General features: G+C 37.6%; 1 protein-coding gene across 5 annotated transcripts in view; it reads right to left on the reverse strand.

Annotated features, from left to right (window-relative positions):
• The window catches only part of RAP1GDS1 (Rap1 GTPase-GDP dissociation stimulator 1), a 150,980-nt gene extending 123,830 nt beyond the window's left edge, over positions 1 to 27,150 (reverse strand). For 4 of the 5 annotated variants that reach the window (XM_082633982.1, XM_082633985.1, XM_082633984.1 and 1 more), the window contains exon 1: positions 26,945 to 27,149. In XM_082633982.1, coding sequence (XP_082490108.1) covers positions 26,945 to 26,948 — 4 coding nt within the window. In that variant the 5' untranslated portion in view covers positions 26,949 to 27,149. Of the gene's footprint in view, positions 1 to 26,944 lie in introns of all 5 variants that reach the window. The other variant, XM_082633983.1, reaches the window with a different exon arrangement.
• Between the last annotated feature and the right edge of the window lie 349 nt (positions 27,151 to 27,499).

The raw sequence follows: 27,499 nt of genomic DNA on the forward strand, positions 1-27,499 counted from the left end.
CCTACACTGTTGGTGGGAATGTAAATTAGTGTAGGCACTATGGAGAACAGTATGGAGGTTCCTTAAAAATCTAAGAGTTACCACATGATCCAGCGCATGTATCTTTTTGAATTAGAGCTTTCATCTTTTCCAGATATATGCCCAGGAGTGGGACTGCTGGATCATGCGGTAATGACCTATATGGGAATGGAACCTAAAAAAGAGTGGATATATTTTTATATATAACTGATTCACTTTGCCGTACAGCAGAAACTAACACAACATTGTAAATCAACTATACTCCAATAAAAATTAATTTAAAAAAAGATACATGGGGCTTCCTTGGTGGCACAGTGGTTGAGAGTCCGCCTGCCGATGCAGGGGACACGGGTTTGTGCCCCGGTCCTGGAAGATCCCACATGCAGCGGAGCAGCTGGGCCCGTGAGCCATGGCCGCTGAGCCTGCGCATCCAGAGCCTGTGCTCCACAACGGGAGAGGCCACAACAGTGAGTGGCCCGTGTACAGCAAAAAAAAAAAAAAAAAAGATACATGCACCTCAATGTTCATAGCAACACTATTTACAATAGCCAAGACATGGAAGCAACCTCAATATTCATCAACAGATGAATGGATAAAGAAGATGAGGCATATATATATACAATTTAATATTATTCAGCCATAAAAAAGAATTAACTAATGCCATTTGCAGCAACATGGATGAACCTAGAGATTATCATACTAAGTAAAGTCAGACAGAGAAAGACAAATATTATATGATACCACTTATATGTGGAATCTAAAACAACAGTACAAATGAACTTATTTCTAAAACAGTAACAAACTCACAGACAGAGAAAACAAACATGGATACCAAAGGGCAAGCGGGGGACAGGGATACATTGGGAGTATGGAATTAATTAACAGATGCACACTACCATATATAAAATAGATAAACAATAAGGATTTACTGTACAGCACAGGAAACTATATTCAATATCTTATAATAAAATATAATGGGAAGGAATAAAGAGAATATAGATATATATATGTATAGCTTAATCATTTTGTTGTACACCTGAAATTAACACAGTATTGTAAGTCAACTATACCTCAATAAAAAATATTAATTAATTTAAAAAATAAAATAAATACGTAGAATGTTATGCTGCCTCTCCTTCTGTCCTTCCTTCCTTTATCCAGCTGGACAGATAACTTCCTTTATCCAGCTATCTACCTATCAATGTAAAGAACTGCCACTTTCTAGGCCTTGTTACATTTGGATAAAATATGACTGCAACTTCTGATAACCCTGATCAGCAAGCTAGCTCTCATTCCAAGTGTCTCCTCTTAGAAGCCCTTGTTAAAGACATTAAGACATAAAGATATGAAGACAGCTATACTTTCCTGCTAGAACTTTTTTTGTTTGTTTGTTTGTTTGTTTGCTGTACGTGGGTCTCTCACCACCGTGGCCTCTCCTGCCGCGGAGCACAGGCTCTGGACGCACAGGCCCAGCGGCCACGGCCCACGGGCCCAGCCGCTCTGCGGCACGCGGGACCCCCCCGGACCGGGGCACGAACCCGCGCCCCCCCCGCATCGGCAGGCGGACTCCCCACCACTGCGCCACCAGGGAAGCCCCTGCTAGAACTTTGAAACAACCTTGTCCAGACTTTTCTCTTCCAATCCTGTATACCGTTAGGCACCAGAGGCTCTTTATGCTCCAATTTCTCTATTCTATCAGCCAGAAACTCAATTTGCTGGTCTTTAAGTGTGTACTGCAATAGAAGAGTTTCAATAAGACCTAAAATTTTACAGCTATCAGTTCCTCTCTTTTCTTAATATCAATCTAAGAAAAACTGACAAGAAAAGTGGGGTTATTTTTATATTTAAATAACTTAACTATAGAAGTGCCTAAGATAATCACCATCATCAAAGAATATACTGTCCCAAAGAGCCAGTCTCAAAATGAGAGAGTATCATATTAAGCTAGTAAGTCCTGACATTCTTTTCTTTTTTTAAAAGAGAAAAACAACCACTGTTTATTTTTAATATGATTATATAAAGTCAAGCACAGTGTGCATTGTGCAACTTTTGCTTTATAGTTAGCCTAAGGGGTGGGGTTGATGGTCAGAATGGTTAATGGTAGGGAAGACATACCATTCATTTTTAACAAATTTGTATTTTCCAAATAGTATTCCCTAATTAGATACCTGAATGCTGATAGCATTATTTTATATGTAAGGATATCGATATTCAGTCACAAAGTAGATCAAAAAGGAAATTACTTCAGGTCCCAGAATTATTCAGTTTTTAGTCTTATTTTTCTTCATCCTTTTTCCTTCTGAATCTCATCAGCTGAAACTTGAAGTGTTTTTTTTTAATTGAAGTATAGTTGATTTACAGTGTTTCAGGTGTACAGTAAAGTGATTCAGATATATATAGATAGCATTGTTTTTCAGATTCTTTTCCATTATAGATTATTACAAGATATTGAATATAGTTCCCTGTGCTATAAGTAGGTCTAATTGTTTATTTTATATATAGTAGTATGTATCTGTTAATCCCAAATCCCTAATTTATCCCTCTCCCCTTTTTCCCCTTAGTAACTGTAAGTTTTTCTTCGTCTGTGAGTCTATTTCTGTTTGTAAATAAGTTCCTTTGTATCATTTTTTAGATTCCACATATAAATCTGAAGTTCTTTATGCTATTCATGGTAGCATAATTTTAAGAGTTTATCTTCTTCACAGATATTATCTAGAAATAGTACCTTTAGTTTCAAGGTTACTGGATCTAAAAATATAGTGTATACTTTCAAATGTTCATTCTATCATCTTACTATATAGTAAGTGGATGGATGGATGGACAGACTGACCGACTGACAGATAGAGAGGTGTTTATCTCTCTGGACAACTACATCACTATTGATAATACCCATTAGGAGACAAAGTTATCCCCCTTCAAATGCCACTCAATATTTTCTAAATATACAGCGTCTTAGTAATAGCAACACTCTTAAAAAAGAGATTAAGGATTTCTTGCAATTGAAGAGAATTAATCTTCATGTACATATATAGTAGCAAAGCTTTACTATCATCATTATTACACACACCAAATGAAAATAAAAATTATTTTTATACTAACATGCTTGTCAAGCACCTAGAATGTAGCCAATGCATGACTGGAAGAATTTCAAATTCATCTCCAAATGAATGGCATTAAGTCAGTTTGGGGCACCTGGCTTAGGGAGCTGGAAATAATAACAGTCTCTCCTGAATATTATATTTCACTTATCAAAAGGGTTTAGGATTTGACAAAATGAAACTATTTTAAAAGTTTGCCTGCTAAAGAAAGAAGAAATGATTGTTTTTTACTAGTATGACGATGGAAAGTACTGTATTTAAAAATTATAGTATTTTCAGCTTTCATATATTGTAACCCAGTTTCTATCTAATTTTTTTGCTTAATATAACTTTACAGAGTTAGTCCAGAGCCAGGCCTAAAACCCAGAACACTTTAAAAAATTAGTCTATTGCAGACTTCCCTGGTGGTTCAGTGGTTAAGAATACACCTGCCAATGCAGGGGACACGGGTTCAAGCCCTGGTCCCGGAAGATCCCACATGCCACAGAGCAGCTAAGCCCGTAAGCCACAACTACTTAGCCTGCACTCTAGAGCCCGCGAGCCATGACTACTGAGCCCACGTGCCACAACTACTGAAGCCTGCGTGCCTAGATAGAGCCTGTGCTCCGCAACAAGAGAAGGCACCGCAGTGAGAAGCCTGTGCACTGCAACAAAGAGTAGCCCCCGCTCGCCGCAGCTAGAGAAAGCCCGCGTGCAGCAACAAAGATCCAAAGCAGCCAAAAAAAATAATAAAATAAAATAAATAGATTTATTTAAAAACATAGTCTATTGAGTCTTCCATTAAATCATGCTACATGTGAGGGGAAAAAAACTTTAAAAATATATTTGTTTCATTCTTTCTTTTAATCCATTTCTGCTAGTTGAGAACTCAAAGACCAACACAGGATTTAAGTCCCCTCTGATTATTATCCCTCCCTCTTTACAAATAAATCTTAGATTCTCCAGTTTTCTTATTAACACTAAAATGAGTAAATGAAGATTGTTTCTGAGTCTTATGGAACCTGGGTCCAACTTAGCAACTTCTATTCACCCAGGCTAGAAACCTCAGAAACATGTTCTTCCCAGAGCATATCACTGTTCTTTCAAAAGTATTCAGCGATGAATAATTGCCTAAAGTCCAGAATACCTTACGTCAAAACCAACTAATATGATGCCCCCATCTCATTACTTTCTCACACAACATATGTGTCAGTCCCACTAGATTACTGGCTTTTTTCCAGGCATATGCCCATTTTTACAACTGTGCTTATTAAATTCTTCCTGTCTAAAATGCCTTTCTGTGCATTCTCTATCTACAGAATAACTACTTACTCTGCAAAGTCAACTAATATTCAATTCTGATGTGAAATCTTCTGTATTCTTGCAGTCAGACCAACTCCTTTCTTTTCTAGGCTCCCATATCTTGTTCTTAACCTCAATGATGGCACGGATTTCACTGTTTTCTATATTGCCACTGTTTCACCATAATAAGCAACTCATGGACAAAAAAGTCACCATGTTTTAATGATTAATAGCCTCTGGAGTCAGTCCATCTGGGTTCAAATCTTGGTTCCACCACTTACACTGCATAAACTACACAAGCTTATTTTATTTGTCTTCTCATATATAAAATGTGGATAACAATAATAAGGACCTCATCAGGTTGCTGTAAGGATCAAATGAGGTTATACATAATGCTCTTAGAACAGGCTATACAGCACTCATTAAGCAATCAAGCACTGTTGGTGACTGTTGATATAATAATTATTAATAACTGTCATAGTTGTACTGCTCATTACACCCACCATACTGTCTCGAACACAGTAAGCATTCAGTGAACAACTGCTGAACAGAATTTAATGGCACTCACCAGCTGTGTCTTTTTTTTTTTTTTTTTGCAGTACATGGGCCTCTCACTGCTGTGGCCTCTCCCATTGCGGAGCTCAGGCTCCGGACGCCCAGGCTCAGTGGCCGTGGCTCACGGGCCCAGCCACTCCGCGGCATGTGGGATCTTCCCGGACCGGGGCACAAACCCGTGTCCCCTGCATCGGCAGGCGGACTCTCAACCACTGCGCCACCAGGGAAGACCTCAGCTATCTTGACTACTCAGATTTTCTTCTTCCATAAGAGCTTTAACATCATTTCATCTAATCATGCCACAGCGAATGAATGAATGAACGAATAAAAACCCTCCTGAGATTATAACTGGAATTATATTAAATTTATATTTTAATTGTGGGATAATTTGCATTCTTACACTATGAAGTCTTCCCTTCCACTAAATGTATGTATTTCATTTCATTCTGATCTTGTTTTGGGTCTCTCAGTAAAATGTTCTATTTTTATATAGATCCTGTAATTTATTATTAAATTTGTTTCAACATATTTAAAATTTCTGTCATTAGTGAGAACTGAATAATTTTTCCCATTATCATGTGTAGGTGTTTATGCCTAGAGTAGAAAAGAGCTACTTTGTATAATTATTTCATAATCAGCCAAATTCTCTTATTAATAGGAGGTTATTAAAAAGTGGGACTTTTTAGTTTCCTGAGTTTTCTGTATAGAAAATTATATGATTAGTAAAAAACAGATCGTGTTATCCCTTCTTTTCTAATGTTTTTACCCATTTCCAAGAAAGATAGGATCAAACGAGAAAATAGTTCTAAACTCGATTAATTCATGGCCACGTAAGGTAATCATTTTAGGTTAAAATTCAACATAGAAAACCTTCTCCTCTGCTCTTAATACCATTGCATCCTCCATGACTCTCTGAAGGTGGGTAGATATGCTCATATAAACACACATACACACCTAACAGAACAGGGACTTATTTCTTGGCAAGCAAAACGAGGTGAAGTAGAAAAGTTCATGATTCAGTCACTACTGCTGCTACTATAGATTTCTGGGGTCAAAATATCAACTGAGGCAGCAGGGGGTGGGGCAACACCTGAGAACTTAGGAAAAGATTTAAATTTAATCATTTACTATTATCTTCATAATTATTGTTCAGTCACAGAATAAAGAATTTGAAACTTAAAGTGAATATAAAGCTAATGTAAATAGGCCATTTTCTTTAAATTCGTTTCCAAGATTAAGTTCCACAGAAGCATTCTAAGAAGAATCTACCTAAATACTAAATGTTTAGAGAACACTAAACTTGACTTGGAAAATAGATACCAGAGCAAAAATGTAACAGTTCAAAATGCATGTGTGCAATATTTATTTTCAACAGCAATTCAGGCAATACTTGGAGAATTAGAAATATTTGTAATATTTAGAGAGAAACAATGAAGACATAGAAACTGTTTTACTTAATGAAAGGACTCCAAAATAAATTTCATAAATATTAAACTCCTAATTTCTACCTTAATTCATTCATTACTTTAACATGTAGTCATACCTCTTCGTACATGTGGGTTCTCTCCCAATACACTTCTCCAGGTTGCAATGACATCATAACTCTGTGCCCATTTGCCAGTTATCCACACATCTATCTACTGAATATGCTTCTTTCACTCCACAAGATGATTCTAATTGCACATCTCACATTACTTCCTCCCTCACTTGAGACAAGATTACTAACTTAAGAGTTCATAAAAATATAAGGCCTTAGATGAATTTAATCAATCTCTTCTATATGTCAACAGTTTGAACTATATGATAAGTAGATGAATTCCAAAATTTAACTTCATAATCAAGTTCACAAATCTATTTAACTAAGAAATCATTTTTGTATACTATTGTACAGTTCTATTTCTTCTGTATTTTTCATTTTGCTAGTTTTATAGTCCTACGTTCATAGAACTCTTTTAGTTTATTTCTACTATTTGATGGGACATTATTGTACAACAGGAGATTCTTCTAGGATACTCACATTGCTCTCCTATAGTAGAAACTGGAAAAATCCTGAAAACCTACTTTACTGAGTTATTTGTACTTGCATTTCTTATTACAGATTATGGCATAAATTGCCATGATTAAGAAATGTTTTTATGTTACACTAAAAGATGTTACACTAAAAACAATGACTATGCTTCACTTTAAGTTTTCTTCTCTAATTATTTCAGAAATTGGATAAAAACTTTTTGAGCAATCACTTTTCATGCATTCTTAAATGGAGTTAAAGTCTATTTTAGTTTGAACCAATAACACTATCGTCTTAGTAAGATGTCATGTTTGACTAGAGGGTCAAGAGTATGATTGATGATCTTCACAACTACAATATTAAACCATAATGGATAACAGCATTTGGATAAGATACAGTTTGTAAAATTTTCTTTCACACAATGCCAAAGACCTTTTCACTTAGAGTTCAAGAATGATCTCACTGTTTTATAGCTGTCAAATATAGCTTTAGCAGATAGTATGACACAAACTGCTAATAAGTTAATACATCAGCTTTTTTTTTTAAGAGAATGATTTATGCTGAGATTCAAGCTTAATTAATTCTTTGACCCAGAACTGACCAAGAAAAATACCAGGGTGATTTCTTCTCCTCAACAATCCCCTAACAGAAAGATTTAAAATACAACCATACCAAATAGTTGTCAACACCCAGGATATTGTAAGCCAACTTAGAAAATCAATGTAGATAAATCTACAAAGCACAACGGCATTTGTCAAAGAATTTTAGACACCCAAGAATTATACTAGAACAATGTCGGTGAAACCGTGTAATCTGTCATATTACAAACAGCTTCCGTGTAGAAGAACTGTCAGAATGATCTCTGTACACAAGAGTTCCAGAAAATGCTGCAAAGTGGGAACTATATACTTTCAAACTTCACTTCTGTACAAGTAAGCTGAGTCTGTAACAAAAGAGAAACTCTCTAAACATAAAAACAGCTACTTGAAACGTATTTACCCTGTTCCAGCTCCCTGTACCTGGTATGTGCCTGCAGATCAACTGAGTCCTCAGTATCAGCATTCTATCACCAGATTCTTCGGAACAATGTTTTATCAGTTTACTTTATTATCCTGCATTTCCCAGTTTCTCAGGCCCCATTTATCTTCAGGCTTTCATATTTTATTTAGTCCCTCAGAATAGTACATTGATCTTGGACTTAATATCTTAGCTGTGACCTTTTACTCCTCCAGGATACTAAAGTGTCTGCCTATAATGCTTCAGCTCCTGGCATTTAGATTCAAGAGTAAAAGATATCCTGCCTCCAAGCTCTGCCCTGGACTCTAGGATATGCCTGACCGGGGAAGGTGAGGAAGACCAGACAAGAGACAGATAATATAATTTCAATAAGAGGAAATCCTGCCTAAATATATGGGAATTTTTAAAAGCTATATAAGGTAGATAAACAGAAGTGTTTGGGGGCTATCTACTTACACTTGCAAACAGTCCCGAGCAAATTCTTCACTAGAGTATTCTTAGAACTGTGACTAATCAATTATAAAGATGGACAAAGAAGTAAAGACCCTGCTTTATAATGCTTTGTAATAGAGAACTAGATTAAATATTGACATAAAAGACCTACGTAAATGGAACTTTCTTTAGCTAGAGAAATATATAAAGAAGTACTTCATTAAGACTGGTGAAAAGCAAATAGTCTCACTTCATAACCAGATAAATACAAGAAAGAGATAATATACACTGAAATTTATAAACTTTTAGGCAATACCAACTTTTCTGGGTAATAAAATGCCAACCAGAGAAAAAGGATATATAAACAAGTAGTCATAAATGTGACAGATGAATTTAACATAGGCATATATTAAGGAATATATTAAGAATTTTAAAAATCTAATAAAAATGATAATGTCTGAACTGTAACTGATGAGCCCACAAAGGAATATTTTCCCAGGATACTGATACAGAAAGCAAAAAGAAATGTGAGGGTCAAGGTAAAACAAAAGAGAATTTAGATAAAATTTAAATATATAAGACAGAAAGCATGATAATATCTGTACTTAAAGCTATGATGTACCATGAATTTAAAAGGAATAAAATTCAAGCAATAGGATGAAGAGACATTTAAGTCAGTTATCAACCTATTTGTCTCTCAGCTCCAAATTCACTCTTATTGCCTGATCTATAAAAATGAATCTGGGGGCTTCCTTGGTGGCGCAGTGGTTGAGAGTCCGCCTGCCGATGCAGGGGACACGGGTTCATGCCCCGGTCTGGGAAGATCCCACATGCCGCGGAGCGGCTGGGCCCGTGAGCCATGGCCGCTGAGCCTGCGCGTCCGGAGCCTGTGCTCCGCAATGGGAGAGGCCACGACAGAGAGAGGCCCGCGTACCGCAAAAAAAGAAAAGAATCTGGGCCCTTTACATATTTTTCCTTTGTCAGATGGCATGATACAAGCTTTGTCTGTAGATGACAATGGATAGCACTGAAGAGGAAGGTGCTCTCCTTCCTGCTCAGCCTGCATAATTTTCTCCAGTGTCAAGTGTCTGCGAGTCACAGCATTCACCATACATTTTCTCCAGCTCTCAGCTCAGGCAGCAGCGCTGTGTACAACAGCCCCACACAACTCAAGGCTGCATCCCAGCCCCGGTTACTGCTTCCCACACCATCTCTCAGCCCTGGAAGTGTGTGTGCCAGAAGCCCTGTGGAGCTGGCTATCCAGAGCTACTCCAGCCCAAATTGTACACAGAAGGGTTCCTGCAGAAGAGGGCTTCCCCAGCTCCGGGTTCCAGTAGTACCCGCAGTGGTGCTTCAACTTCCTCTGCATGCCCAACTATCCGTGTGCCACCCATCAACCCCAGCTTCCTTGTTCTCCCAGGAGTCTCCTGCAGGTCTGATGGGTATGGACCAGCTCTGGCCTGGGCAACCCAGTGAACTTCTATGCAATCAGGAGGCCTGAAACTGTATCGTTTAATGAGAATTCACCCTTCCAAAGAAGTGTGTGCCTCCTTGGATGCACTCTTGCACCAAACACTTCATACAGTTTGCTATCTACCTTTAAAGTTACTCTCCAATTACTGTTTAATAGGGTTGTTGTTGTTGTTTTTGCGGTACGCAGGCCTCTCACTGTCGTGGCCTCTCCCGTTGTGGAGCACAGGCTCCGGACGCGCAGGCTCAGCGGCCATGGCTCACGGGTCCAGCCGCTCCGCGGCATGTGGGATCCTCCCGGACCGGGGCACGAACCCGTGTCCCCTACATCGGCAGGCGGACTCTCGATCACTGCGCCACCAGGGAAGCCCTGTTTAATAGTTTTTACGTCAAATGTCCCCTGTTTAAATTACTGTGTATTGAAAGACAATTCTCCCTGGATTTCATGGTGTTCCTGCACTGTTGGGGCATTCTGAGCAAAGGAAGTTGAAAACCTATAATAAAGATAAGTCTCCCACCCTTAGAAAGGACACATTCTAGGATTGTAAAAAATTGCCCTCTTCTTCCCAGATATTTGCTTTTAGCTTTTAGGGTAACAAACCTAGAGATGCCATCCCCCTCCCAAGAGAGACTTTGTTTAATTCAAGAGCAAAGATAAGGGGTATGTGTGCATGTGTTCCTTGAATGGCAGATGTGCCAGTAACCCAATATAAGCTCTCAGTGTTGTAATTTTAGGATTCCTCTCTTAAAATTCCTCTCTGCTACATGTGCACCAATCACCAGTACTAAAATGTTCTATGAGTAATAAACCCTGTTCTAAGATCTACAGACCTCATGTTTCCTGTCAGAATATCTATACATACATATAAATGTAACATTATGTGGTTTGCCTTCTGATTGGACCTAGACTGATACAGATATATACATAGTCGGCTAAGAAAAATGAGGAGTTATGTGGCAAACAATTAAGAATATTAGCTCTTTCAGTGAACAATATCATAGTCTATCAGATCATGAATGCTATGTACCAGGTGAATAAAGGTTAAGAAGATAACCTCAAACTTCTATTCATCCAACAATATGAACTAAGCATCTACCAAGCATCAAAGATGTATACAACACAGTTCGCATAGTATAGAAAACTTTTTTTTTTAGTTTTAATTTTATTTTGGTGGGAATTACCTTCACATGTCTCAATTTACTCCCACAAGCAATCAATGTTAACATTTTCTTGTGCATCCTTCCAGAAGCACTCTATTTATGCAATTATTTATATTTAAAAAACACATACACACACACACAAACTTTAAAGCATAATCAATCCAAATGTTACCATAGTACTAACTACCGTTCTCATGGTAATGATCTTAATAAAGTACCCATTATTATTAGAATCATTATAGTATTATTTTAGAAAATCTAATAACTACTATGTATCTGAAACTCTTTGGTAATTATATGAGAAAGTATTATTTCATTTAAGGGTAATAAACTTAGAAAACCCACTGTCTTCCAAAAGTGACAGGAAAGAAACAGATTCAAAATAATTTTGTCAAATATATAATATGAGCTTAACAAATATACGAATATAAGATTAACATTAAAATTAATATCGGGGGCTTCCCTGGTGGCGCAGTGGTTGAGAGTCCGCCTGCCGATGCAGGGGACACGGGTTCGTGCCCCGGTCTGGGAAGATCCCACATGCCGCGGAGCGGTTGGGCCCGTGAGCCATGGCCGTTGAGCCTGCGCGTCCGGAGCCTGTGCTCCGCAACGGGAGAGGCCACGACAGTGAGAGGCCCACATACAGCAAAAAAAAAAAAAAAAAAAAAAAAAAATTAATATCAGGTATAATAATTAAATTTTCATTTGGAGAGAGGAGTACAGATATTCCTTTGTTCCTATGAGATTTTATTAGGCTATTAGGTTTTGAAAAAAATACGTAATTTTTAGTGGTAACTATCCTTATTAACTTAAAAGTACTGATTGACATTTTTCATTAGCCAAACAGGTAACATTTACGAAAAAGTTATAGTGAAACCTATAATACTGTTTAAACATGCCTATCTCTTTTCTGGTAGCCAAGACAGTCAACAAACATTTTTTCAAGGGAATTAATGTCACATAAAGAACAATTAAATAAACCATAAGGAAATGCTACTTAGTAGAAAAAATTCTGTTAGGCTATCTTCATTTGAAATGAAAGAAAAAAATCAGTAAACATTTATTCAGCAGGTGGTTCCCACTTTAATGAGTTTTAACAGCAATCTGTTTCTTACTGAAACAATGTATCTTTCACATTTTATAACTGTTCCAATAATTACTGTTACATAACAAACCACCCCAAACTTACTGGCATAAAACAAAGGCCAATTTATTGCGCTCACAGATTCCATGAACCAGGAATTCACAAAGGACACACTGAGAATGGCTTGTGTTTTCTCCACAAGGTCTGGGGCCTCAATGCTGTCTCAAAGGCCAGGAACGTCTCTGGGAGTGACTCAGTGGCTGAGGCTGGTATCATCTGAATCATCTGATAGTTCATTCACACACATGTCTGGTGATTGGCCTGGAAGGATGTGAATGTTAGGATTGCTGACCTGACACCTGACACCTGACATCTGAGGCCTCCTTATGTGGCCTGGCTTCCTTATAGCATGGCATCTGCAGGGTCTCAGACTTCTCAGGGCTCCAAGCAGGCCAGTGTCTCGACAAATAAGGTAGAAGCAACAATGCCTTTTACTACTGAGACTAGGAAATCACGGCATCACTTCTGCTGTCTTCTATTGGTTACAAGTGAGTCACATGCATGCTCAGATTCAACAGGAAGAGAATTCCCCACCTCTCAATGGAGAGTGGCAAGATTTAGAAGAATACCTGGGGCCAAGAGAGATTGTTGTGGCCACCTTTGGAAAATATAATCTGCTACAGTAACTTAATAATATTCACTACATAATTTGGTTAAAATAATACAACAAAGAGCATTATACCCTTTGATTGGTTTTAACTCTGAATATAAGATAAAGTTTCCCCAAAATGACTGTATTTTCAGCTTTGGAAATAGAAATTAAAATTTATATGATTGTTATTTTACATAATATTTACAACTACCTTGTGAAATAGGTGTTATTATTACCTATATTTTAACAGCTGAGAAAGTTGAATTCGGCAGCTGAAGAACTTGCCCAGAAACTTAAGTGTCAAGGTTGGGATAAATCCAGACATGTGTGTCTTCACAGTCCAAGCACTTCTCACTGACCAAGCAATCTGCACCGTACTGCAATTAAGTGAACCTCATGCAGATCACATGCATACCAGAGCTGTACGAAGCAGGACTACCTGTATCTTTCTTTGTATAGATGAAAGCTCTTCAATAATGAATTTATAACCCAACCATGTTAGATAGTTGTACTAGCTAATGACTGTCCATGTATCTTAATATGTCACAAAACAAAACAAAAAACAAGAAAATCACGATGAAATGTATCAGGGCGCAGTCTCTGCCATAGCATCTCAAGGGTAGTACCATGCTGTTTAGTACAAGTAAGTGTTTAATTGAATAAGTAAGTAAATTCTAGGAAAAATTTTCCAGATCACTGTAAGTAATGAGCACTTGTATATTCCAAAGAATCTGTACTAGGTGCTGAAAAGATAAATTTGATCTATCCTCTCATTTAAATTCTTAGAGGGGGGGAGGTGTTTTCTCTTTTTCTAGAATCCAAATTATGGGGACTTCTCTGGTGGTCCAGTGGTTAAGAATCCACACCCCAGTGCTGGGGACGTGAGTTCGATCCCTGGTCGGGGAACTAAGATTCCACATGGCGTGGGGCAACTCAGTCCACGTGCCACAACTACTGAGCCCACGTGCTCTGGAACCTGTGCACCGCAACTAGAGAAGCCTGCGTGCCACAACAAAGAGCCCATGCGCTGTGACTAAAGATCCTGCATGCTGCAACGAAGACCTGACTCAAATAATAACATTTAAACATAATTAATTAATTAATTTTAAAAAAGAATCCAAATTATGGCTGTATCTGTTTCTATTACTCATTCTTTTATATTGTTCTTTATCTACCAGTTAGAGGTTAAGCTTTTCAAAAGCAAAAAAATGTGACTACTTGCACTACTTATTTTGTCACTTTCTGTAATGCCTAATATGGTAATCTTGTGTTTCTGATCTGACTACGGTACTTTATACAAACTATATAGAAGCCAGAAATGTGACACAGTTGACAGTTATTTTTTCTGGGAGCTTACCACCACCCTCCCCAAAAATGTGTTCTTGCAACTAAAAGGAAATTAAGTTAATCAGCTCATATAAATTTTGTCTTTGTTCTAACTGATTTTGTTTCTGAGGCCAACTATATCTTATAATCTTAAAGATAAACCAACATTTATATTTCTGTGAAGCATAAATACATCAATGTAAGTTTTACGTTCTTATAATGATCAATTTCATCTTTCATAATGGAGTTACTTGAGGAATCTTAGAAGGGGAATATTTTTCAGAAGAGTTAAAGGAAGTAATTCTTACAACCTAACAAATCTGTTGTTAAAAAGAATCTTAGGGCTTCCCTGGTGGCGCAGTGGTTGAGAGTCCGCCTGCCGATGCAGGGGACACGGGTTCGTGCCCCGATCCCGGAAGATCCCACATGCCGCGGAGCGGCTGGGCCCGCGAGCCATGGCCGCGGAGCCTGTGTGTCCGGAGCCTGTGCTCCGCAACGGGAGAGGCCACAGCAGTGAGAGGCCCGCGTACAGCAAAAAAAAAAAAAAAAAAAAAAAAAAAAAAAGAATCTTAGATGATGTGAGCTTCTCACAGTTTTGAAAACAAATTTTTTGTTGAAGTATGCTGATTGCTGGTTATATTTTTTTCCTGACTATAAAAAACAAAACTCCACCCATAAATTCAGGGAACTTACTAGTTATTTGAAATTATTTTATACAACTATTTTTATATAGTTTTAAAAAATAATTTAAAATTAAAAAAATTTTAAATTATGATTTTATGTAATTCTTTTTATATAATTATTTTAAGTTTATATAATTCTTATATTTTAGAAAATACTTTCTAATACATAAGAAAATAATATTCTCTAGAAACAGTTTAGCAGTCTTATTGCACTTCGATTGCTTTTTTAAATGCCATGCCATCATTTGCCCTAGAAAATGTATTTTATGCTTGAGAGCCAAAAAAGAAAGGAAAAATACAACAGATCTTGGTTTGGGGGCTAGTAACTGAGCTTGAAGTTTTCCATATGATAATTTATATTAGTATGAAATGGGCATCCCCCTTCCATTTTTAATTGAAATCTATTATTTGGTTCCTATTCAATAATAATGTAATATTTTAAGGATATATATGAAATGGGGATTTAAAGACCTTAACTAACTTGCCAAAGGGCTATACTAAACAATTAATTAATTTACGGAAAAGCAGAGATTCCATCCTCTATCTCTTTGATTTCTTGTATCATTTGGTCAATTGAAAATTCAGTTTAATCATCACTGATTACCATATATATCACAGATAGTTAACTTTGCTCTTGACTAGTTGTACGATTTAATTTTCACAACAATTTCTTTATTTTAAAATAAATGTATTAATTTTCAAAGTAATATAAGTTCAATTTTATCAGAAGTTTGAATACAATTAACTCTTCAGTAGTTCAAAAGCTATAACAGAAATTTCAGACATTGCAAATTTAAATACTTTCAAGAGTGAGAGAGTACCGAATGAGATTTGTAGGATTTAAAATAATAGTAAGAGGGACTTCCCTGGTGGTCCAGTGGTTAAGAATCTGAGCTTGCAATGCAGGGAGCACGGGTTTGATCCCTGGTAGGGGAACTAAGATCCAACATGCCGGGCGGTGAGGCCAAAACAAACAAACAAACAATAAAAATAAAGTGGTAAAAGAAGTGTCTTTAAAATAAAAGATAATAATAAGAAGTAATGAACTGGGGACCTTATACCCTGCCTAAAGGACAACTATCATTGATTGTCACCAATAGAAATACAGGTTCAGAGATCCTAAATGTTTAATTTTTCAAGAAAAGTTGGTGAAGCAGATTTTTATCAGAAATTTCCTGATTATTTAAATGTTGACAACTAATTCCAATTTCTAAAACTTCGCTAAAAAAATCCTTCTGCAGAGTATATGTGGCCCATGGACTGCTGGTTTGCAAGCTCTGTTACAGACATGTCTATCATCACTATAAGGTAATGCTGTTAAATTAGGAGAAGACTGACCTGAATCTGTAGTGACTCTATAACTGAACAAACAAGTATTTACTGAATGCCAATAAGAAATATGAAACACTGAGCAACTATAATTATTGAATTATTGAATGTGTTATAGAAGTCCAAGAAGTAAGAGGTGTCCAGAGAACAACAAGAGGTCAGTATGAGAGGCCAGAAGTAGTTTTTATGAGCTGGACTAAGGAGAATGAATATGAAAAGTTATTCTAGAAGAAGGGGTAACATGAACAGTGGTGTCTTGGTGGTATCACTGACGAAGAATATTTAGGACAAAGGAAGATGTATTTCAGAGAGCAGTGAGAAATACGAGAGGTAGCAGATTTCTATGGACCTTGAAAGCTAAGCAGAGTTTAGACTTGATGCGGTCGACAGTTGAAGCAATATTAGATCTTGAGTAGGGAAGTGACATGATCAATGTGGTGTCTTAAAAAAAGATGGTCATAGCACGTAGAAAAGACTGGAGAGCACAGTCTAGTATCAAGAGGCCAACTAAGAAATGGTCTCAGTAGTAGCTGAGGTAAGGGCCTGGACTCTAGCAATAGAAATGGGTAAAGAGTTTTCCACTATCCTATTTACCTGAATGAATCCTTGTTATTAGCTTGTGTGTGTGTGTGTGTGTGTGTGCGCGCGCGCACGCACACGCGCCCCTGTGTGTGTGTGTGTACTTTTTTTCATTAACAGATTGGAGCTGGTCTAGTATAATGAACAGAACACTAGTTAAGGAGTTAGGAAATAAAGATTCTAGATCTGACACTGACCCTAACTAAATGTGTGAAATTGGGCATGTCTCTTAATTTCACTGAGCCTCAGCTCCATAATCTGGACAGAAAGAGACAGAGCCAGATAGATGTCATTGTTTGAGGCCCTGGGTCTTACAATTCCGAAAACTAACAATCTGAAGTATTCAGATAAAAATGTAATCTCTGGTTTCTTGTGAAAAGTCTGAAAATCTGGCTTCCTTGGGCCCTCATCTGTACATGGCAAAACTGGCTGGAGCTGAGTAGGGCATTCCTCTTTTAGGCTGGGCACATACTCTCTTAGTTGGCCATAGTCCCACCATTTCCTGTTGTAGCCCTTCAGTGAGGTCCAGAGTTAGTTACAATTCATCATGCTTTCATTGCTGTTTTTTATTATGGTAGAGAAACATTTTTCTAAACTTTGTCTTTTATCAAAGGTGAGAAAATGAAAGACAAAAAGACATTTTGTCAAGAAAAATGAAAGAAAGCATATATTTTTATGGAAATAAAATATTCCTTTAGATTTAATATGCAAAAGAAAAAGTGCATATGTGTGAAAAGATCACCATTTAACCCTCTTTAATCATATAGTTTCATTTGAGTTTGGAAACCCTGTTATACATGTTGGAAACCTATTGAAAAAAATATCTAAGGAGTGAAATGATTAGATTCACATTTTAGAAAGAGTACTCTAGAAGCATGCAAGAACTTAAGAGAGGGAATGCTGAGAGAAAGAACATCTGTTAGACTAGTAAAGTGGTTTCAAGAGGTGAACTGACATGTTTACAGTGGAGAGAGGAGGAGAGGACTGATTCAAGCAGGTAAAACTATTAGAATTTAGGGAACCCTAAGGGTGTTGGAAGTAGAATGATTCTAGATTTTAGGAATGGTTGACTGGATAAATGGTGATACCACCCAGGGAGTTACAGAATGCATAAGGGAGAAAAAGTCTTGGGGAAAGGTGAGGTAGTATAGCATTACTCTAAAGCAGGAGTTGGCTAACTACAGCCCACCGCCTGTTTTTATACAACCCACAAGTCAAATGGTTTCACATTTGTACATGGTTGAAAAAAGTCAAAAGAAGAATATATTTCATAATGTGTAAATTATATGAAATTCAAATTTCAGTGTCCACAAATAGAGTTTTATTGGGACATAATTCATTCCTTTATTGATTGTCTACACCTGTGTTCACTTCACTATGACAGAGGTGAGTCGTTGAGACAGCAACCATATGTGGTACTCTCATCACTTTAAACTGCTGCTTGATGTACTACAAATTGCAGTGACACAGTTATGATTGTTCAGTGTTTCGAGTACCATGTGTATTGCCACACCATATTTCACTTTGACCATCACATCAAAGCAAAAAGAGAAAAGTATACTTCAAATATCACACTTCTAATATTTAAAGTGGCATATGGATTATTTTGTTACTGAATGAAATGGCAAACCACTGTATCACACAATGACACTATAGCTACGCTAGAAAAATTCAACATATATCTATATTACCAAACTAAGTATTCAACATATTCACAATAGGAAAGTAATTGTCAGAGGAATTAGAAAATACAAAACAAAGTACCTCTGGGAGGCTGGGACTGACATATATACACTACTGATACTATATATAAAATAGATAACTAATGAGAACCTATTGTATAGCACAGGGAACTCTACTCAATGCTCTGTGACCTAAATGGGAAGGAAATCCAAAAAAAGAGGGGATATATGTATACGTATAGCTGATTCACTTTGCTGTACAGTATACACTAACACAACATTGTAAAGCAACTATACTCCAATAAAAATTTTTAAAAATAAATAAAACAAAGTACCTCATCATAGCAGAATTTCTTCACAAAAAGAAAAAGTGAAAATGAAGTGGCAAACAAACTAAGTTCCTGAGGGGCTCACTTATTAGTCAAGCAAGGAAAGCTGTTTACTCATGGTGAGTTAATTAAACTCTATTTTGACTATAGCAACCAAAGAAACATTTCCAGAGGGGGAAAAAACTTGTTTAAGAAAAGTCTTTCAGTGAGAATAGCTACCTGAAGAGGTAAGGGCACGGGAAGCAATGTCAATATTCAATTAAAAGACAAGGCAAATAATTTAAAAAAGGTTTTCCTTGATTCTTGATAAATTAACAGATAGATATTTGTGACACTGCATAGTGTTCTTATTTTCAAGAAGTCAAGGCTGAATGTGAAGTGACTGAAGAAGAGCCTCTATAAAGACTGCATAGAAGAGACAAAAATATTTTTAAAGTTGAGAAAACATTAATTCAGTACAACCTGAAGTGGAATCTATTAAGATGTGTTACACCTGATGGTGGTAAAAACATGTGAGGACCAGAAAAAGGCTTAGGTGAATAAATTTATAAAGCCTGTGAAAATAAGGTGTTTAAAGTCTACGTTTCTTCATTATATTATTAATCAGCAGGTATTTTATAGGAAAAATATTTTAAACTAACATGTATGATTGAACCAATAGTATCAACTTCATTCACACTCACAGATTTAACCACTGTCGGTTGTTTGTACTTTGATAAGAAATAGAAGCTGCATATCCTAACTTGCCTTACCACACAACAGCTTAAGGGCTTAGCAGCTGTACGGTTTTACAGTGATTTTTTTTTTTTTTAGCTCAATGGTGAGACTGAAATTCTGAACAAAAAGAAGTGCCTTCAACCATTATTATCAAACAATGAATACCTTTGGAAATGATATTTTGCTGCAGATTTGATAATGTCTCCTTGAATCTGACCTGAAAGTCAAGGCAAAACAGTGCTTATATGTGAAACATACTGTGTTAAGTCATTTTGACAACATCGTTCAAATCACAAGTAACCATCAATCTGCTTTATACATTTCTTGCGCTGTCAAAAGTTAAAAACAAGAAGATCTCTGTGCATATACAAATGTGCAACAGATATATTATGCAAGCTCAAACTACAGTTCCAGCAGTGTTTTTCAGACCTCACTGCAAGTGCAAAAGAAACTTCCATATATCAAAATCCATTTCGCTATGCAATTGAGGAGCTTCCATCTAACTTTCAATTGGTTCATCTGCAATGTAAACAGCATACTAAATGGAAACTACCAAGAGAATCTAAAAGAATTCTATAAATACCTTCCATACAATTAATGTGATTATTAAGATCACATGCCCATGATTGATAGCAGCATTTGGTAGTACCTGTCTGTGTGAAAACATGTTTCAAAGACAAGATCAATTAAATGCCTTTACAGATCTGCATTAACAAATGAACAACTGCAATCAATTTTGATGATAGGGTAACTGGAAATCCCAATTAAAGGAAACTGCTCTCTCAAAAAAGGAATTACAATCTTTTCATTCGGAGACCTGTATTTTACAATAAATCATGTTCAATTCACATTACATTTTGAATTTAGTCAATAAAAATTTTGTGGATATTTGCTTTTTCTCATATATAGTTTCACATCTATGTAATATCCTTGATTTTGCCTCTCGGCCTACAGGGCCTAAAATACTTACCATCTGGCCCCTTATGTAAAAAGTTTGCAGACCTCTGCTTTATGGTGATGCTATTCAAAGTGCGGCATCGTCTGGGAAATGTCTTGACAAGGCAAATTCTTGGCCCATCTCACACCTACTGAATCAGAATTTCTGAGGGTGAGCCCAGTAATTTATTTTTTTTAACAAGCTTATAGGTGATTCTTATGCAAGCTGAAGTGTGAGAATCAATGCTCTCAAACAGGATTTTAGAGACTTAGTTCTGTCCCCTTGGATAAATTATTTAATTCTTTGAGTAAATAAAATGGGGATAGTGTCCCCCACTTCACAGAACTGTTGAAGAGATTAAAACTATTTAAAAAAATATTTTAAAAATGTAGTTTAACATGATTACTGACATCAATAATTCTTAATAAATGGTAATAAATGATAATTATTACTTCGAAGGTGTACTGGGGCCTCCTTGCACCAGCCCATGAGATAATAATTAAATTTTTCGGAATTTTGTGAGGCAGTTATTAAAATAGCCATTATCAAAAATTTTATAAACTTAAAATTAAATAAGTTATATTAAAACAAAGTTATTAATAGTCAAAACTCATCACTACTTACTTTACTACATTTTATTATTATCTGTGCTCATGAGGCTATTATGTCTGTATGGTGGATATATTATATACTGGTGTGCTGCATCTCATTTCTTCCCGACTATGCATTCACAGGAAATCAACCACCACAAATCAGAGCTTTTTTGGAGAAAGGCTTCTGGCAAAACGTTAATCAACATACCTCTGGTTATCATTATTAAAAATTACACAATGAACTCAGTTTTGAACTCAATGAGTTTGAACTGACTATGCATGTAGGGATGTCTAACCATCTACTAGATAAAAAGATAGAGCCCAGATATATATTTTTAGGCAGCAGTAGCATATAGACAGTAGTTGAAGCCATAAACATGGACAAAATTGAGCGAAACAGCCTTTAGAGAAGGGGTCAGATATAGAACCCATATGGAAAAAGTTATTTTTGTGAACCAAAAGTCAGAAGGACTTTAGAGTTTATAAGTACAGCCAATTATGGCTAGCAGCTCAATTTAATTACTTCCATTTATCACCATCCTAATTCTTAGTTTTAACTCCTGGAATGCTTCTACCAACAAAAGTTGTATAAATAGATGTACCGAGAGAATTACATTACTCTGCAATTTGAATTCAGCATCCATATCTTAGCCAGCATGGGTAATGGTATTTTAGGCCATCTATTCAGACAAGTCTAACAAATTGGTTCATACTCAGAAGTTTCTACCTCAAGGAGACATTGCCCTTCGAACAATAAAGAAAAACAAGTTATATAGGGATGATTATAACACACTTAAGACATCAATGATATTGAGTATATTTCAAAGTTTAGTTTCAAAGAATTACAGAATTTTAGAACCAAAATAGACTTTATAACCTATTCTGATACCTTCATTTTTTTTGGCTCTTCTCTCCATAAGAAAGAGCTGTTTGTCAAGTTAAATGTCTAGGAAAGCATTTTAAATTAAATTTTTTTCCTTATCAGTTATCTGAACATCTGATTATCTAAAATTAACATGGAGTTCCCAAATGAGATGATCTTCCTTCTCCATCCCTCTTGATGTTCATGAGGGGATATTAAAAATTTACATAATTCTTTATGGCTGTTGCTGGTGCCTCTGATACTCCAGAATCGCCAAGTTCAGTTCAGCTGATCTGGAATCTCTGGAGAGAGCAATCACACTATTTCCCTAAAGGCACCTAGAAGCTCCAACATTCCACTGTGAAAATTAAAACTCTATGGTTCTCAAAATGAATTAAGGCTATTATAACTTTCCAAATAGTAGAACTAGAGACTTCAGAAAATATGACTCTGCCAAGGATAGTGAAAAAAAAAAAAAAGTGGGCATATACAAAATAGGTATAAAGCCAATAAGAAAAATTATTGAACTAGTCAATATATAATCTATGCTCTTTTAAAATAATAAATTTTAGTGATTACCAACTTATAAAAATATTGTATTGCTCTACCTTGACTTATAAAGAAAAAGTAAAAGTACCAATTTTAACTATTTATCTACGAAACTATTCCAGGACTTAGAAATGCAAGCCAAAAAAAAAAAGGACTTATGCATAAGGCTTATACATACTTACAGAGAAGAAGAAAACTCCATGAATTAAGAGTATAATTAGAGGTGAATATATAACTAGAGAAATCCCAAATTCACAAAGATGAATAATAAATAAAAAGTGATAAAACCATTCATTAGTAGAGTATCCTTTATGCAAACTGTCATGTAAAATTGTAAAACCATTTCTAAACTCACTCTGCATGACAGATACTGCAAAAACAGAAAGTATACTATACTAAGTCACAAAGACATAAAAAATGGAATGTCAAAGAAATGTGAGGCGCTATGGTGAGATTACAAATTGTTCGGCAAAAAAATAGCACATGTCATTCCACGTAAAGTGAGACATTTAAAAAATGTTTAAAGAAAACTATGCTTACGTACAGATCTTTAAACGGGGCAAGGAATATTGTACTACTATACATAGGGAACTCTGTCTCCACTTACTCATTAGCCACTTAGCCTTTACAACTGACCTCCATAGCTATCATACCTCGTAAAGCTGCTTTTTAGAAAATACCCTAGGCAATATCCTAACCAAACCACATCAGCTTGGAGCCTTTTCTCAGTCCTATTACTCTTACTGTTCTGAAGCAACAGCCATTATTGACCATTCACTCTTGAAATCAACCATATGCCTATTCTAGTCTTTCACTCCTACCTACTACTGTCTTTTTTGGTATCAAATCGTTTCATTCTTTTTCCTTAACAATGGGGCATTCTTCAAGATTCTTACCTTGGACAAATTTTCTTCTTTTTCTTTGTTGACTCTCATCCTCCTACCTAACTTCAATTATTATCTCAGGAAAATTGTGGATAACATCCAGATCTCTAGCTCAAATCCTCTCTTGAGAGTTAAAATAACTGTTAAATATTTTTTACCTAGTTTTGGTTAGTCAACTGATTTTTACTGCATAGCTCCTACATGCAAGACACTGGTGTTAGGAAATGTATTCAAAACCTAATATGAGAGTCCCTGTCATGAAGAAGCAGAGAAGCTAAAAGGCAAACTAAACAGTCCAACACATCAGGTCCAAAACTGACTATTCATTCACGTTTCCTCTTCCAGGGGATTAAATAGATATTTAAAAGATCCCACAATCTCATTATTGCCCAGGCAACAATGTATGACTCTTTTCTTAATTCCATATTCCTTATTGCAATTTTCTATTCCCATTGCCACAGGCTGGTTCAGGACAGTATATATTTTCACCCAAACTGCAACAACCACCTTCTGAATTATTCTCCAGTTTCTCATCCAATCGATCCTGCACTCAACTGACAGATTAATTTTCCTGAACCACAGATGTGCCCCATCACTTACCTATATAAAAAAGTTCAACAGTCCCTCAATAGACAAGTCAAGTCTAAAAACTTCTTCAGCTTGGCATTCAAGGTCCTCCATTATCTGTTCTTTACCTATTACAACTTTTCATCACTGTCACCCACTATTTCCTTACCTTTTGCTCCAGCCAAACATGGTTATTTAATCATATCCTGAAACTGTTTGAATGTTTCTATCTCTGTATCTTCCTTTATGTCATTTCTCTCCCTCTACTCCCATCCTGATTAACAGTCTCCGTTCATTTCTACCTTTCAGAAGCTTAACCAACCATTAGATCAAATAACATCATTTTTCTGAAAACTCCTCTCCATCCTCTGAAACTATAAAATATGTTAAGGTCTTTTGTATCACTCATACTTTATTTAGTTACCTGTGTATGTAGAACATTATTCCTGTTAAGATTATAAGAAACTTGAAAAATGTTTTATTAATTTTTATCCTCCCACAGTACATTACATATGGTTGATATTCAACAAATTACGCTGAATTTATAATAAACCTTATACATAATAATAATAATAGCCATGGTCCATAAGACTACACAGGAAGTTTCCTTCACTCTCTTATGGAGAAAAATCACTGCCACGAGAATATCTTTTTAAAAAATCACCTTATTTATTTCTTGAAAAGACATTAAAAAGTGATTTTTCCCCCTACCATTAATCAGTATACCCCTTATGTATATATGAACTGTTATAATAACTTCCTTGGCTTCGAATATAACATTGCTTCCCAAGGTTTCAATTTTACATTATGGTATGTACCTACTGATCACAAACTAAACCACTGAAAACAGCAGTGTAGAAGGAAATAGCTTGCCTGATGGCTGCTCCAAACCCCGTACCTCTTAGACAACCCAACTTATTTTTTTTTTTGAGAGAGAAGAGCAGTCATAGTGTAATTATACTTCTCTGTTCCCACTTCCTTCACATCTCCGTCACCTCCATAATACCTACCAACCCAAATGTTTGTTCAGAGCCCATACTTTCAGGTTCACAAGTTGAAAATAATAGACAGGTTTCCAGTTCAACAATTAATTCACCAAAGATTTACTGAATACATACTATGTGGTAAGCACTGTAGAGGACCCAAAAATTCATAAGACACAAATTTCATCTTCTGGAACACATGATTAAATGCACAACACACACACCTTAACAACTCCATTATAAAGCAGATTACGTAAGGGCTATAAAGCTTCCAGCAAGGTACAAACAGAATGGTAAAAGGAGAGAGAGTGCTTAATCAAAGTATATACGACAAGCTTCAAATGAGAGATGGATTTCTATTTGGACTTTCTTTGAAATCAAGTAAAGAATTCAAGATTTTCAAGATTAATTATTTTTAAGTAAATTATTTAAGTATTTTTTCACTGGTATTGCGACAGAATGGAATTTTTTCTACTGAAAAGGTACTGATTTAACATGTAAGTTAAAATTTTAGTTAAACAGACTTTTTTTTTAGCTCACCTTGAAACATGGGGAAATATATTTTATAGGCCAAACTTGTGCCTATAATTAAGAGGAAAATTTTTGTTATGTTCAAGGGAAAGACGCAATGTGTCCAATAATCCGAACTAATATTTATTTAAAATTCTACTCCCAGAGAAATACTAGACACATATAAATGGGCCGTCCGATTTTTACAGAAATCTGTCACCATACCAATAGTACATTAAAAAGGAAAAATCTGAACAAATGAAAATAAAATTCTGGGACCTAGATTCATTTTTCATTCATACCACCTCCTCTTGTAACAATGACCTCTTCCTCATATACGGCCAAAGGTCTGAATCAGAGCTTGGAGCATTTGCTTTTCGAGTAGGCTCCATCGACACCAGATACTTCTTTGAAGATTCAGAGTTGCCATGACCTAACTCTGTACGTGTTGGGCAATGTATTGACAGGTGAAAGGACCACACTCATCTCAAGCTTAAAATAACTTGCAGGGAAGGGGTGGGAAAAGTCCGAGTTGACAGATGCCAATGTAGCAAATTTTAAAAAGAGGAAACTATGATAGACAGGAATGGAAGCAAACTGGGGAACTTGCAGAAGTATGGCATTCCAAATTGCTATTTTTTTTTAACTTTCGTCTTTTAATTACATCACAGCATCCAAGAGACGTTTCTGCAATTGCTGAACTTAACAATTAAGCAACATATTATGAAAAAAAATTGTAGGTTTAAATTACATGCAGTTTTATAAAACATATTTGCTTTTAAATATCTCATCCAAAACTCTTGATATTAACGCGAAAGAACTAAAATCGGATTATGGAGATTTCGACAAGTGAAGCTGGGAAAGAATAACTAACATGTAAGTTCGGTAACATGTTACAGGCAGGTTGCAGTTTCCCTGCTACAGTAGACAGGCGAAGGAACCAAGAAAATGGGTTGAGCACAGGAATATTGCACACCGTAGTCACCCAACACTATTTCAACAGCTAGCGGGCTCTATCCATCCTTCCTCACGTTCCTCGTGGCCTCTGACAAGTCATCCTTTCAACCTATGAGACTGTCCGCTCTCCCCCACCGAAAATAATTTCCGTGCAGGTTGTAAAATCTCCCGCACAAACTACTTGCTCACACCTCCTCGCCTTGGGATGGGCAGTCCCCAAGATGGGGAAAGGTCGCCCTGGCAGGGAAGTTACGTGAAGTGGTCTTTCTCGCGGTCCGCCCCGAGCCTCCAGCCCAGCAGCCGCGGGAGAAAGGAAGCGGGCGGCCTCCGAAGAAACCGGGATGGGGCAGCGGATGCGAGCCCGCGAGGCAGGCTCTGTGGTGCCCGAGCACCGGCTCGGGCAGGAAGAATGGAGGAGGGGAGGCGAGGCAGCGAGGTGCCCGAGAGCCTGGCGGGCGGTCCGGCCCCGCGGCCCGACCCCACCCCGCCCTCGGGACCCTCCCAGCCCGCGGACTCGGCGTGCGTTCCGCGTGCGCCGACTCTCCCCGGAGGAAGAGCCACAGCCTCACACCAGTGGATTTGAGAAATCCGGCAACTTTGCGCGAGAAATGCTTCCCACCCTGCAACACGCCGAGAAAGAGAAATATGTCAGGCGATGACGGGGGAGGAAGGATGACTTACCCATGGTCCTCCCAGAGGGTGAGGAGCCGGCAGGGCGAGGCGAAGGTCTCCGGTGCGGGCGGCGCGGCGCTGTGTCCTCACTCTACCTCCGCCTCTCCTGCAGCCAGGGAGGGACCCGCGGGGGGTGGCCGCCGGGGAGGAGCAGCTACTGCTGCCGCTGCTGCTGCTGCAGGCGGCGCGGCCGCGGCGGGGACGAACGGCGGGGGGCGGGGCGGGGTAGGGCGGGGCGGGCGGGCGCAGCCTGCGGCGGGCGCGGCTCCGCGGCTCCGCGGGCTGGAGGCGGAGGCGCCGAGCCTGCTGGAGCGGCGTCCGCCTCGACGCGCGGTCCGGGAGCGCCCCGCCCTCCCCACCGAGCATGCTCAGTGCTTCCCATTCCCCCCCCCACCGGGGCAAGAGAATCTGAACGTGCTGGTGGGCGTGTGTTTGCGGGCCGGCTGCCGCCTTCGCGGAGGAGCTTGATGGCGGCAGCTTGAGAGGCAGAGGGTGAGCCTCGGGAAGGCTGGGCGCCGGGACGCTGAGCCCGAACTATTACCCTCCGGCTCGCTACCCCGACCC

Source organism: Mesoplodon mirus, assembly GCF_964341445.2.
Source record: "Mesoplodon mirus genome assembly, chromosome: 2".
NCBI lineage: Eukaryota > Metazoa > Chordata > Mammalia > Artiodactyla > Ziphiidae > Mesoplodon > Mesoplodon mirus.